Genomic DNA, 15,126 nt, shown 5'->3' with positions numbered 1-15,126 from the left:
AAGATAAACATTTTTGCATTTTTGACTTTGAATTCTTTGCAATCATTTTTTTCTTTTAGCGCACACACAATCATTCTATTATTTTTACGTGCCAAAACAATGGTGTACCATTATTCTTTTGCAACAAATACTTTTAATTTCGGAGAATGGTGTGATACGTAGATAAAATAAAAGTAAACTCATATAATTTTATCATGGCTGCTTCTCGCGAGCAGGTCTAAAACGATCGCTATCGATCGATTCTGTGTAACTTTACGCTGACGGTATCGTTTATGTGAATATATGGGGCACCGAGAAGATTGCCAGCATGATATCATAATACCACGACTCTATATTTGGAAAAGTGCATCGACACAAAATACAATATTCGCAAGTCATAGACCTCTAGTGCTCTATAGCAAATACACAAGACATCTTTGTGCACAGCTGCACTTTCCTTTAACAATGAATACTATTGAAATAGGAAAAGTTGAAAGACATAGCATGATTGCTAGAAACGAAAGACAAACAGAATCAACCACAAGTAACGTAATCGATGACATCAATATATTGCATCATCAATCACAACCTATCCATCGTTTATTTTGAAAGATTACATAAAAAGCCATTTTAAATTATTTTAAGCTTACTAAAAAGCAGTAAAAGTGAGAAATTATTCATAATTTTAATTTTATTTAATGTTAATTATATTCCTTCTCTCATTAAAAAAATATGTTGAATTCAAAGATATTTGTCAAAAACACATTTTTGTTCCCCCATACAGAAACAATTATAATTAATTCAACGCTATTGTCGAGTGCATTAAACTTGAATTCGTTTGTGAAAATTTCATATACACATAATAGAATCAAACAAAAATGAAACCTTATGTAATTTTATGATCCATGTGTTTTATATTCATATCATTACATACACACACACACACACACACACACACACACACACATATATCGCGTATAAAGTTTTGAAGTGACTATTCTTTTAATCACAAATTTTCAGAAGCGGATCCAACAAAAAAATCAAAAAAAAGTTATAATTAATTGAAAATCTTATTGAATATCTTTTTATTTTTTCATAAACATACCGACTAGATTGCCCAGATAAATGTGGGAGATGCTGTCGTACTGCCTCTCTCCCGTAGATCCCTCAACAATTAGATTGTTACTAAAAGTACTCAAGTCTCGTTTTAATCGAATGTGGAAGTCTTTGCCGTGTGCGCGAAACTTCAACGTCACAGTACTGTCACGATTGATCGACCTCTTCGCCCTCAGGTGGCTTCGATGGACCTCCTCGACGGGATATGATAGTGTTTCGTAGTGGCGGATATACTCGTTTAACCGGCGAGCTGTAACAAAAACAACAATAGGCTTTTTAAAACACGCCGATAGAGATCTTGATGTAGAATAATTATTTTTCAATTATATATAATACCAGAAAAAAGCACATTCTTTTCTGTATTTTATGATAAACCAATTTATTGTTAGTAAACATTTTATAAATTAATTTTTATTTAATTTTTCGGAGTTTTACTTGTCATACAAATTCTAAATGTTAAATAATCTTAACGTATTAATTCTTTATAAGGCTTGCTATGTAAAAATATTTGCAGAATGTACGTAGATAGCGTGGAAAACAACGTTATGCTATAAATATGCAGAATATCGCAGCTGTCATGTACTTCCTTCGAACTACAAATAACAGATAATCATATTTCATTCTACCTAGTTTAAAGCGCGTACCAGATAAATAATGGCCGGCCAAACTTGGAGATACAAAAACACCGAGAGGAATTTTCTGAGATGGTCGCGTAATCAGGTCGATCGAATAATCCAGTATTTACTGCGCGTATTTTCGTGTATTCCCATCAGAACTCGCTCGACAGGGAGATGGACTTCTTTCCGCTCTAATAAGCTCCCAGCTCGACTGTCACATATCGCAGGATAAAAATGCAGGACAATCTGATCTAAGCCGGCCAAGAAAATCGTACGGTCAAACACTCCGGAGATTCGTCGCGAGAATTGTGTCGTGTTCAGTAATACCTTTTCACGATTACGTTAACGAGACAAAACGTTCCGCGGAAGATAACCCAGTAAAATGTGCATGCAGAACTTTTCTCCGCGAGCTTGAGATCACTGTCGTAATTTCCGAAAGTGTAGCGCGAATTTATTCTAGACGACATTTTTCTCGTGAAAAAATCCGGAATAACCGCGCGCGACAAAAGAGTGGCAACGGTCATGCTACGTGAAAAGCACCCATAATTTGTCCGTGCTTTGCGTAGATATACGGGATGTCGCAAAAGCGCCACGATTCTCTTCTCGTCGTCCGGAATCCCGAAATTTCTTCCACGAGACACGCGCTTTACTCCCGGCACAAGCTCTTTCCTTCTTTCTCGGAACAACGCCGTCGTAGTATGAATATTATACAGGGCAAAAATGCACTTTCCTCGTCGTGTCATTTAGCCGATTTCTAAAGAGCACCCGGCAAGTACCTAGCATTATGCTTTACGAGATACGCGCGCTCTCTCCACCGTTTCGCATTCACGATAAGTGCAATTGCGCAAATGAGAGAACCGGTCGATACCAGACGCATAACTTTTAACGTTGATCACGGTAAATGAGGCACGTAATTCTCCAAGTACTTAATACTTTCAAGCCTGTTTATACCGAACGATGCCAAACTGTGTCACGCTAAGCGAAGATGTCTGTGACTAGTACGTAGTATAAGCTCGCGCATAAGATTAATTCTCACAAGAATAGATATTCTTTCTTTTCTTTCTATCTCTGTATTTACGCGATATAGTAAGAAAAAATTATAAAGAATATAAAGATTATAAAGAAAAAAATTCCATTACTTTAGAAATTATCTTCTCTATCTGATGTAACTTTTATATCCATGAACCATTTCATACTGCAAAGAATTTACAAAGAGTCAAAAGAAACAATTTTCGCTACTGAGAAGAAAATAAACTGTCTTGCGATCTTATGTCAGACATTTAATTTCATTATGCAAAAGAATTACGCGCGTATTTAGTATCTGGGAAAAATCTTAAAGGTACTTACTTAAGAATATTATGCGCGTTCAAAAGTTACAATTAACGTTCCATTAAGGATCAACTGATTGCATTATTCCTCTTTCTATTATCTATTTTGACATTAAATGACATCTTTCCATTTAGCGTTGCAGTTACAAGACATCAAAAGGAATTCTAATACCGATATTAGAATAACGTAAGTAAATTATATTTGTAGAATAATTCTATTTTTCGCTTCACGTAAGTGTTTCATAATAAATTATATTTATATAATAATTATATTTTTCGCTTTACCGAATGGGAAATCTATACTTCATTTAATTACGGAAAAGTTGGAAAGAAAAGAAGGAAATGTTAAAGCTCTATGGTTTTTATTTTCAGACCGTGGATCAGAAAAAGAATATCCAGATATGAAATAAGCTGATTGTCCATCCACGTCTAGAATCCTCGTTCACATCCGCTGGACCAAGTCACTGAAGAGAGTAGAAACCGAACACGCAGAAGATTTATCAGACAACATCCCATCTATATTTGCGTTAATAAAAATATTTCTCTCATTGTTCCTTTATTACACATAGGGATCGGCAAAAAATTAAGAATAATTAATATTACTTATTTAATTAATTATTTATCAGAAAAAATATTTTTTAATTTATTGATTGATTAATCAGTAATCAGAGTATAAATTTTTTATTGCTTGATCAACAAGTAATTATAGCGAATTTTTTAATATTTTTTTATTAATAAATAACAATAGTAAAAAAGAGGTAATAATAATAAAAAAATTCTTGATTACTTAAGTAATCAGTAATTATATAGAAAAATTTTTCAATTATATAACTAAAAAGTAATCAGATTGAATATTCTTCTGAATTACTTAACGAAACAGTACTTAAAATGAACTAATTTTCAAATTGAATATGCAAGCACTCTTATAAATCATATTTTTCGATTATGTGACTACTTTTATTATTAATAGTGCTGTTATTAAGTAATATACTAGTTATATATACAAGATAAAAATAAAAGTATTCACTATTTATGCATTGTGAATTGAGAGCTATAAGTTATTGAAGAAGTAAAATTCTCACTTAAAATTTTGAAAACTAATTTTTGTTTATTGATATTCTATTTCTGTACATATCATTCACTAAATGTTTACTTTGGATACTGCTATAAAAGAAACAATCACTGTATTCTACGAAATATGTTTTTAAATGAATTGAGATTTTTTTCACTCAAATTTAATATATTTGGTCATTGAAAACAAAGAAATTATTTTGTTAATTGAATTATTTTTTATCAGAAAGTAGAAAGTTTAATACAACTAATTTTATTACAAAAGTATTTTGTTTGTTGAATTTACTTTTTTTTCTATGTGTAATTATTATTTTACGCTGATATTAACTAAATAATCAAGAAATATCTAATCCTACGGAGTAAAGAAATAATTGAAAATTTTTTAGTTATTGATTGATCAAGTAATTAGAATTATTTCATTCTGATTACTAATTTATCAAGTAACTAAAAAGATTTAATTCTGAATGATTAATAAAGTGATTGAAACTCTTTCATTTTTTTGCTAAATACTCAAATAATTTAGTAATCAAAAAATGTTCCACTTTAATTATTAATTAATATTAATTAATAATAAAAAAAATTTCGACTTTGATTACTTATTATCCAAATAATCGTTAATCAAAGCTGAAAATATTACTAAAAATATCGATGATGCCGATCATTGATTACATAATAATGAGATAGTGTCAGCCCATCATTCAATCAATAAAACAATTGCCGATCTCTTTATATGTATACTTTCGAAAATAATATATAATAATTTCTCTCGATTATATTAGTTATGGATATTATGATCACAATAGCCAAATTATGAGAATTAATTAGAAGCTTATATTTTTCAATGAATTTGTAAAAGCAATTGTTCCTTAATAAAAATCTTTAATTAAATTTCTCCCCTTCAAGGGAAGTATTTCTCGTATTTCTTGCAAGTTTCAAGTATTTCTCGCCTTCAATTTTCAATATAGAAATAATTATAAAAAATTTGTAATATATTAAAGTAATTAAATTACTTAAGTTTACTTGAAATAAATTCAAAAAAATTACGACGATCTATATTATATTTGATTGGTCAAGCCATTAATTGTTAATGTTAAATAATTTCTTAATTATATTATTATTAAACAGAGTTATCCTATATTCATTAAAAAATATTATCTCAGTAGAAAAGTTCTTATATTATTTTCGACGAACATCCTATATGTATATAAAATAAAAACTCAGAAAACGAAACGCTGCGACTCGCTTCTACATTTCCATCCGCTCTCGGATGAATAGAAGGATTCGAAACGAAACATGAAAACGTATCGACATCTAAAGCTGCAGGGACACATATGATGCATGAGACAGACTGCAACGACGTACCTTTTTATGCATTGTAGCGGGAGACGGATCGATATGCATTCGTACAGCGTTACTAGTTTATCTCAGAGCGTGAAAATTCCGCTGAATGTAGCGTGAAGAAATAAATCAAACATGCTAGCATCTTTTTGGTGCCAAAAAAAAAGAAACAAAAATATGGCTGGAAGATCTAACGAACAGATGATATTGTAAACATATATATGAAGTCATACAATAAAAGCTAATAGTTTGCATCATGTGTAATAGTGAAAAAGTGTTTTTCAATCTTCTTATTAAACTAGAGAACATCCATATATTCTGAACAATTAAAAAAAATTAGAGCACATTTGCACAAAAATACGAATATCAGAATACTCCAAATGCATTTACCTGACAAATTTTCATAATATTCAAAATAAATCTTTTCATTTTTCAATTCTCCCCAATTATTAAATATCCAATGGACAATGCGATAGAAAAGTTAAACTTATTTGGTTTGTTACTATAGTACAGAATAAAACAAACAATAGTAAAAATGTAGCTTTTTTCACATAATTCTGTCCAGAAACAAAGAGATATCACAAAATTGAAGAGTCATTATCCTGCTTCGCTATAATTTCATCCTTTTGTAATTCTATTCACTTTTGACAGAATATAATAAATGAATAAAGTGTAAATTCGATGCACGTACAATTTACAAATCGAGTAAATTAACAAAAAAATATTTGTATATATGTGTGTGTCTATACGTGTGATCTAAATAAAGCATAAGCTAAAATAAAAAATCTAAGTATAGGATAAAATGACACTTTTGCTGTTAATTAAAATATATCGAATAATCAATACTCAAAGTTATATGTATGTGACAAAGAAATTGGAATCTCGTTATATATAAAGAGATATATCGAAAATCTTCTTTGTTACAACGAATCATTTTGAATTAAAAACAAAAGTTTAATTCCTAAATAATATCCGTCACTATAATTGCAAGCTATTTTCTTAACATAATATTTATCGTTTCATCTACGATTTAATGAAAAATTATAACGGACTGGATTTTCAATATTTCATCGGTGAAAAAATAATTCCGGTCACGGGAGAATGACAAAAACCTATTTCAGAACGATAGTATTGTCGGTTTTGCAACTACTTTAATGTCGATGTCGACGAGAAAGAATGAAAAGTAATATTTCGAAGAGACGGAGAGGGATGATATCGGAAGATGAGGAACTGTTACCTCCCCTCCGCTTTCCAATTTTCCGAGCGGTGTCTTCGACCGTGTCGGTATTCTTTCGCGCGAATTGCATCGAAAACGATCCTTGGAGCGCCATGATATTTGGATACGAAGATGAAGCAGCCCGAGGGCCGAGAACAAAAATGCAAATTGTGCGTCTCCCCTGATAATACCGACGGGAACCATCAATCCTCTCGTTGTCGTAGCATGACAGAAATTGCATTGTTTAACCTTCTAACATATATATATTTGGAGGCTCGAAATAATCGCGCATATATAACTTATCACACAAATATAAGCGCGTGAACACAATTTTAGATATATTATTTTAATAATATGTTTATTTTATTGTGCTTTAAAACTTTTGTGTTTCTTTGTAAGTTTAAAGTTTAAAATTAAAGACAATATCTTCTTTAAAAAATTAATAGATCTCTTTCAATAATCTTTTAACTGACAATAGTTTTTTGACACAATTTAATAAATGCAAAACATGATTTAAAGATGTTTTAAAAAGATTTTATTATTCTCGTAATCTTTGAGTTTGTAAAATCTTATAGTTTTCAAAATCTTCCCTATAATAGATTTCTGATTTGGTAATTTTGAAATCTTATTTCCTCGATTTCGCGCCTGTATATAGCTACACATAATCGTATTAAGTATAAAATCTGCTATGGTCATAAGCGAACGCGAGATCGTCATGTCCATTACGCCGGAACAAAATTAAATCCCAAGGTAACGCGTATCAGATGCGGTTATTGAGGCAAACGGGTCAGTGCACGTGCCATTATGCTCTTTGACGTTCCGTGGGCGTAAATATCCAGTAGCTTCATGCCGCCTTTGCATTATCGCTCGTTTCGGGAAGCGTGTAGATTCTCTATCTCGTCGCTATTAAGGTGAAGTGGAGCACAATCAAATGCCTCTCCATTTATACGTGTCGTGCTTCGTACGTATATTAAATGTAATGAAAGGAAGCTGAATTATTATTGAATCTCGTGATACTATTTATCGCGGCAGAAAAATCGTGAATTTCATCAATTCGCGCTTCGAGTACAATCGATTTTTTCCTTTCCATTAATGTTTCATTTTGCAAACAAACGTCACGTACTTCGGATGTGATAATTTTTCGGCACGACTAAATATACAGCAATCGCGAGACACTCAATACAGCGAGAACGATACTTTCGCGACCGAGTTTACTTTTCGCGATGAGAGAAGCGACGAGCGTAGTTTCCAAGCTGGCCAGCTTCCCTTGATCCGCTGTTCCAACCAGTTTCGGAAGGATTTCATTTCCGGCGCGACATTACGCCCTCCCCTTGTACAAACGGAATGGAACGTCTCGGGCAGGAAAAGTCCTGGCGATTTGAAAAACCTCCAAGTGAAATTGCTTCGGCATCCCAGTGTAGTAGAGGAGTATTACCGCGAAATAGCGACGCATCTTCGTCCATTTTCGCCACTTTATTCTCGCTCTCTCTCATCGCGATCTTTTGTCGAATCCAGCGCTTGTAGTAGAGTAATTAAAATAACCTGCTTTAAACGACGGACGGTCCACACAATAGTCCACACAATACCGACAATGAAATTGAACCGAAAGCGCATGGAATTCAATTTTCACCTTTTATCACCGCAGCTTAGAAAATAATGTTTTTAAGCTTTCAATCCCTGTATATCGTTAAAGCTGCACCACGATTATAGTCACCGTCATCTGCACGAGGGAAAATCATTTCGATCTAATTTCCTCACTCGAAGGAATTAGTACGATAATATAGTTACGATAAACCATGAAACTAATGTTTTATTTGATAAACGAACAAGACATAATAAAGACACATCTTATTATTTAATAGCATCAGTAATTTATTCTAATTATCTCTTTCAAAATCTTATTTTTATTATGTTATTCGTGAAAAGAATATGAGGTAAAAATGAAACTGTATATTTATCCCTAAATAGGGAGGAGCTTATAAATAGATGCTACATATAAATGATTCTGAGCTATCTCCCTTTCTTAAATTCTTTGTTAGCATGTCTCGAGTTCGAGCCGCTTCAAACAATCGATTCGAGTACATCGCAACTCTCGGAAACTGGTTATAGCAATCTCAGGTGCCACTTGTGGAAGTGACGGATGGCACCGGTATCGCATCGGCAAAACCGATGAACGGAGAGCGTGAAAAACTCAATTTAAATTCTCTACCGGGGGAAATGTCATAAAAACCATCGAGAATAAAAGCCAGCGAATTTGAATTTATGAGTCTTCAGTGTACTTCCTGCTAAATCGCGTCTATCGTCGATCTATCGATATGGAATTTTACGCCCCTCTCTTGGTATATCACAGAGAGGAACTAGTTTCCGGTAGCCGCTACTGTAAAGCATCCACAGGAAACAACGCGCTTGGGAGAGGCGTAACTCGTCACGGACCGTTGGACTTCTCGTTGCATGGTTTATGAGTACATACGATGGACACATGGCCCGTTCGCGATCAATCTCACGTGCACGCATGCGCGTCACGTATGAAGAAACAAAAAAAACAACAGCTACCTGAGAGATAGACAGGGATAGAGAAAAAGGTAAAACACAACACGATATCCTGTGATGACAACTGCAAAAAAGACTGAAAACGAGAACCATTGTAAAATCTCAGTTGGGAAACATTCATCGAAATGGAAATTGCTACTGATAGTATGATAAACAACATATTTTCATAAAATTAAACGAAATATACATGAGATACTATCAAACTCAATATAATTAAGTTATCTTTGCTATAAAATTAAACCAGAATTACGTATGTCATAAAATTACACGAGGATGACTCATTCGGTAAATCGAGAGCTGAAATCGTGACCATTTTTCTTAATTAAATATTAATCTTAATTAATATCTAGACCAGACATAATCCAATGGTGTAAATTAATATTTGCGAAATGTGAACGCAACAAATCCGTAAGCTTCAGAGAAAATATAAATTGCTGCCAAAAACTAAATAATTCAATTTTGACGCTATGTAAAATCTAATTTGTATATGTTATGTATATGTTTTAGCGACTAATCTGCACAAATGTATGCGACGGATCAGCAATTTACTAGATGTTAGAACTGACTACTTTTAGAACGATAGTCTCCAAACTGAAGTAAAGCCCACAGTTAAAGCTCTTTAGCTCTATAACAAACATAATAAAGGAGAGTCGGAATTACTAACAGATACCGGACGATGTAGCGAGACAGAATGCGGTCGCTCGCGTGTGATTAGTATTATTCCCGAAATAATTTCCCAATGTAACGGACAAAACGAAGCCACGAAACAAAATTAACTAATTTCCAAGCTTCTAAACTTATCGTTTCAAAACTTTTAGTGCGCATGCGAGTTTTACGCTTCGTTCACATTTAAATATAACGATCGCGTGATCACTCCTCGGGGAAATAGAGCGTACTGCGATATACGTTGTAACAGGTCTCCGTAGTAATACCAACAACGTCAAGTATGTATAATACAACGCTTATTAATTATTTACAACGATTTCCCGTCGCACAAAATCTCTGTGTAATGAAATTCAATGTAAAACGTTTACGCGACCTAAATCTGTTTGTCTAACTTTCACGCGTTTTGCAGGAATAATAGCACTATCAATATCTTCATGAAATGAAAATGGAGTACTTCATAACCACTTCTTTGAAAGACCGTGATTTATTGTATATCAAGTAATTCTGAAGATCATTTTCGATCACTTCTTGATCAACACTCATCGAACTTGATATTAGTTTATAAAAAGTTCGAGATTTAATTAATGAAACTAAAGAGAGAGAGAGAGAGAGAGAGAGAGAGAGAGAGAGAGAGAGAGAGAGAGAGAGAGAGAGAGAGAGCTGATAGAGCATAACTACTTCTCTAGACTATACCATGAATTTGCGGCGACAGCTCTCAACTTACACTATATTCATCGTCGAGCTATGTATGACAAGGAAATTTATTATCTCGCATGATACACTGAACGCATCTTGGTAAAAAAATAAAAGAATGGAAGAAAAGAGGATTTCGATTTTTATGAAAAAGAAACATATTTTCTCTCTCTCTCTCTCTCTCTCTCTCTCTCTCTCTCTCTCTCTCTCTCTCTCTCTCTCTCTCTCTTCTAAATATTTTTTACTTTCTGCAAATTGTATAGAGAATTATGCCAGAAATTTCGATAATATGTTATTTTTCTTTTAAAAAATTTATAATTATTTTTATATAATTTTTACAATAATTTCGCATTTTTCTTAAAGTTATACAGTAAATGGTATTAAAACATCATGTTTTCATTTATTTCCAAACAATGATGATAATCTCATATCAAGTACGCCGAATTGATCGTGAAAACACTTCGTTCAAAAGTTTATTATGCTCGCTTTAATCGTTATTCAAAATTGTTCCAAACTATTTTAAAAACAATGACGAAGGTGTCTGCGAATATAATGATAAAGTATTGATATGCATATGCCACGTATACTTGATCACGTTAATTCCTCTTAGATTTGCCACGCGAATAAAGCTTCGCTTCCGCAAAGACTCTGCATTATCTCTCATTTTCTTTTCCAAAGGTTCTCTCGTTCTTTTAAGTTATCGTCGATGTTTACCGAACTTCGCCCGGGGGACCGAGAATTTACCACCTCGTGACTCGAAGGGTGAAAATAGGGTTGACTCGGTACACGTTCGATCAGCCCCACGAGGGGAGCCCGTGGAATGTCTTTTCTCCTTAAAGCCGGTGCTGCCGCGCGTGCGATCTACGTGTTGATTCCTGTCGTAAGAGGATCTCCTGTAAGTAAAATGGAAGATGGTCCCCGTGCTCTTGAAATTCGCATCGTCAAGAATTTAACGCCGTCGCAGCCGGGATAAGGAAGGGATTTGCCCAAGGCGCACGAACTGAGAATTTACGGAAGCGCAAGGTGTCGCTCGAAAAGTAAAATGGACGAGAGTATTTGTCATTATTATACCCGCGGTATTGTCGTGTAAAATCCATGATAACCGAACGATGGATAATACAAAGCGAATCGTATAAATAGTAAAAGCATAAATTTGACAGTTAGAAATGAGACATAAAATAAAAAAACGAAAAAAAAAAAAAAAAAAAGAAATTAATTTGCTTAAACAATTTTTTTTTCCAACAAAAAGATAGTTTTATATATAAATTATAAATTTATAAACGTTGGTTATTTTTAAAATTATATATAGAGTTAATATATTTTCAATGTTACAGTTACGTTCTTAATAGTGTAGAACGTGAATATATATTGTTTTTAATCGAGACATAAATAATAGAGCCCACTATAATTAATGATCACGGAAACCGGTTAAATTACACTTGCCTATTAATACAAACAACAAATCATGCATCCTTAAACACGTTTCAGTGCTATAGAATGCTATGATTGTTTATGTAATATAAATTGTACTATTAAACTTGTTACAAATTATTAAAAACTGGAATAGTTTAAGAGAAAAATATTATATTGTTGCAATGGTCTCTAAGAAAGAATCAATGTCATAACTGTTAGAAATAATAATTAGCAAAAAACTCTATAAATAAAATAAATTTATAAAACTAAAAGTTTTAATAATCCTACCCATACATGTGATTCGTTTATTCTGCTACTGAATCCGATATCATGCAGGATGTACAAGCACTATCGGACGATGGATTTGGTAGACCCAACTTGGGTGTTAACTGAAGGACAGTAACGAACGGTGGGGAGGAGGAATCAATTGACCCAATTTCACGTGCCGGCCTTGTCTACCTCCATTATCTAATTTAACTATTTAGTCGATTGTTCGTGCACTCCCCCGACATAAAGGCTTCAGAGAATAATACTTTCGCGCGAGCGAAACTCGAGAACCGCCGATTAATACCGCCTCTATCGCTCGCGCCAGCCAATTGAGATTTATTACAACCGCATATATGCCACGTGTATGTACATGATGTATTTATATCCGAGGATATAGAATGATAGAATAGTAGCATTTTTCTATTAAAATAATATAAGACCGCCATTACTTATGCGGTTACCACATAATGAGAGATTGATCAGAATATATTATATATATAATATATTATATTAGCAATAAATAGGCAACAGAATATATATTATAAAAAATATTCTTTTTTTATTATAATTCAAGAAAAAACTTTGAGACAAAACCATACATATATCTTGAACTCAAATCAATTTCTAAATTATAAGAACGTGAAAAATGTACGTATAAAATAATTAACACAGATATAAAATAATATATAATTTGATGAAAAAAATATATTGTTATAGTCTTCTTTTCTTTGTTTAAAAACAAACGTGTAATTTTTATAATGTACATACCTATGTGGGTGATCTCATATTCTATTATAGGATATATAATGTGCTGATCTCGCAAATTTCGACAAGTTGCGTGAATTATGTTTAACTTAAACTCTATCGCTGCTTGGCAAGGAATGCAAAGTATGGGTGCAGAGAAGCTTTAATTGAATTAGTTTAGAAACATGAGTTTAACATTAGTCTATTAATTAATGTTACAGTTTAATAATTACGGAAAATTTTATTTTTTCTCGCATTAATTCCTACTGAAACGAATAATGTAACAAAAAGCACAAGCCTAAACTTTAGCTGCCTGCACTATACCTACATATCGTATTTAGTTATGCAATATCAGTTTTTCGAATATATTAGTTGACTGTTTAAAATAATTTGTCAATAGTAGTTATCAATAATCTATTAGTATACACTCAACTGTAAAATGTAAACTTGTAAACTGTAATATAATATAAGAGAATTAAACATTAAAATTATATTTAAAAAATAATAAAAAATTAATTGCCATATCGTATGTTCTTTTTAAGACTCATTAGAAACCATATTCATCAGACTTAAGAGTTTAAAAACTTGTGATCATTACCGTAATCACGATCAAAATTTAAAAAAAGTTTATAAGGAATGTCTTTTTTTGTTCACCAAATATATTTTGTAATATAGTAAATCTTCGTGGCTGACATGCCGTTATATAAACTAGAAATGCCCGTCGTAAAAGGTACTTGGAGGAAAAGACAAAAGAGACATGTCACCAGTGATGCCCACTACCTATTCTGAAGGTGCATTCAATTTTCTTGCGCGTACAAAGTCGGCAACATATGTAAAACGAATCTCGAAGTTACTGCTGTAACATGTGATGTTCATATGGAGCGATTCCTTGATGTATATGAGCGAAACCACAATAAATTTATTTTCGAGGTAAAACCACGCCGAGAATTTAATTAATCGAATAAATGAAATAAAAGGTAAATAACATGAGGTCTGTATACTTTCGTTATCGCTATTGAACGTTTCGTTTTCTCGGCAAATCAAATTTAGCGAAATGAGATGGTCGCGAGAAATTATGTTTCAATGATGCTATCCTTTTGCAATTTCCAAATATAAGCGCGCTCGGTATGACCTAAAATTTCCAATATGAAATAACGTTACGCTACCTGTTCTGGAATGCTGAAATACAGTGCCGATGTAATTCATTTATGTTTCATGTTTGACAGATAAAACCTATTCATACTGTTGTAAAGTACCGTATAATAAACGCATAATAAACATTATTAATCATTTCATTGATAGAGTGAAAGCTCGTGATTCGTTAATAATTTCGTCAGGAATTCATTAAAGTAATTTATCAATTCTTTTTAGATACTAACCATTTTTTCTATAATTTCTTATTAATTTTCTCAAGAATAATGAATTATAGTTTTTTCTTTCACGCACAAAGAACAATGTAATTTACGGAATAAATTAATTTTTCAAGCTTTATTTGTTCTTAATAAATAAATAATTTAAGATTATCGCGCAAAATGTGCTTTGTTATTCACAAATCTTATAAAGTTGCATTAATATTGTTGCGTATAAATAAGTATTAATAAATAAGTAATAACCGCGATTGTGCTAAGTGTACGTCATCGTCATCGAAGCGGTTCAAGAAGTACTTGTACTTATTCGCCTAGAGATAAATAACCTTCCGACGAGCAATTTAGACCACACATTGTTGCTGCTATTGGTCCTTACTTTGTTTGGCAAAAACGCGAAGTAGCATGCGTGTTGTTCTGGCAGAGAAGCATCACGATGAGGGACGCACACAAGATTTATCGTCCTTCATGGCCGCCCCCTTCTCTGTAAATGGCCGGATGGTAGTGAGAGAGAGTGAGAGAGAGAGAGAGAGAGAGAGAGAAAGAGAGAGAGAAGACCCTTTTCCGTCCGGCTCTTTTACGCTGGTGATATAAATCATGGGCGAGGGGTTCATGACGTTATTTTAATACTGCTCGTGAATTTCACGCAGAGACCTATCTATTGTCCCACAAACGCCATCTTATACTAATATGCAACAAAAAAAAAATATATAAAAAAAGACCACAATTTCTGTATCTCTTCATATTGATATACATATATATAT

The 15,126-nt window shown here is 32.8% G+C and overlaps 1 protein-coding gene across 2 annotated transcripts in view; it reads right to left on the bottom strand.

Moving 5' to 3' along the window:
• Kuz (zinc-dependent metalloprotease kuz) overlaps positions 1–15,126 on the bottom strand; it is a 121,037-nt gene that overhangs the window by 18,152 nt on the left and 87,759 nt on the right. For both annotated transcript variants that reach the window (XM_072887090.1, XM_072887089.1), the window contains exon 2: positions 1,085–1,345. In XM_072887090.1, the coding sequence (XP_072743191.1) occupies positions 1,085–1,345 (261 nt within the window). The remainder of the gene's footprint in view (positions 1–1,084; positions 1,346–15,126) is intronic.

The sequence above is a fragment of the Anoplolepis gracilipes genome, chromosome 2, assembly GCF_047496725.1.
Source record: "Anoplolepis gracilipes chromosome 2, ASM4749672v1, whole genome shotgun sequence".
Lineage (NCBI taxonomy): Eukaryota > Metazoa > Arthropoda > Insecta > Hymenoptera > Formicidae > Anoplolepis > Anoplolepis gracilipes.
This window is presented reverse-complemented; position numbering and strand designations above follow the sequence as displayed.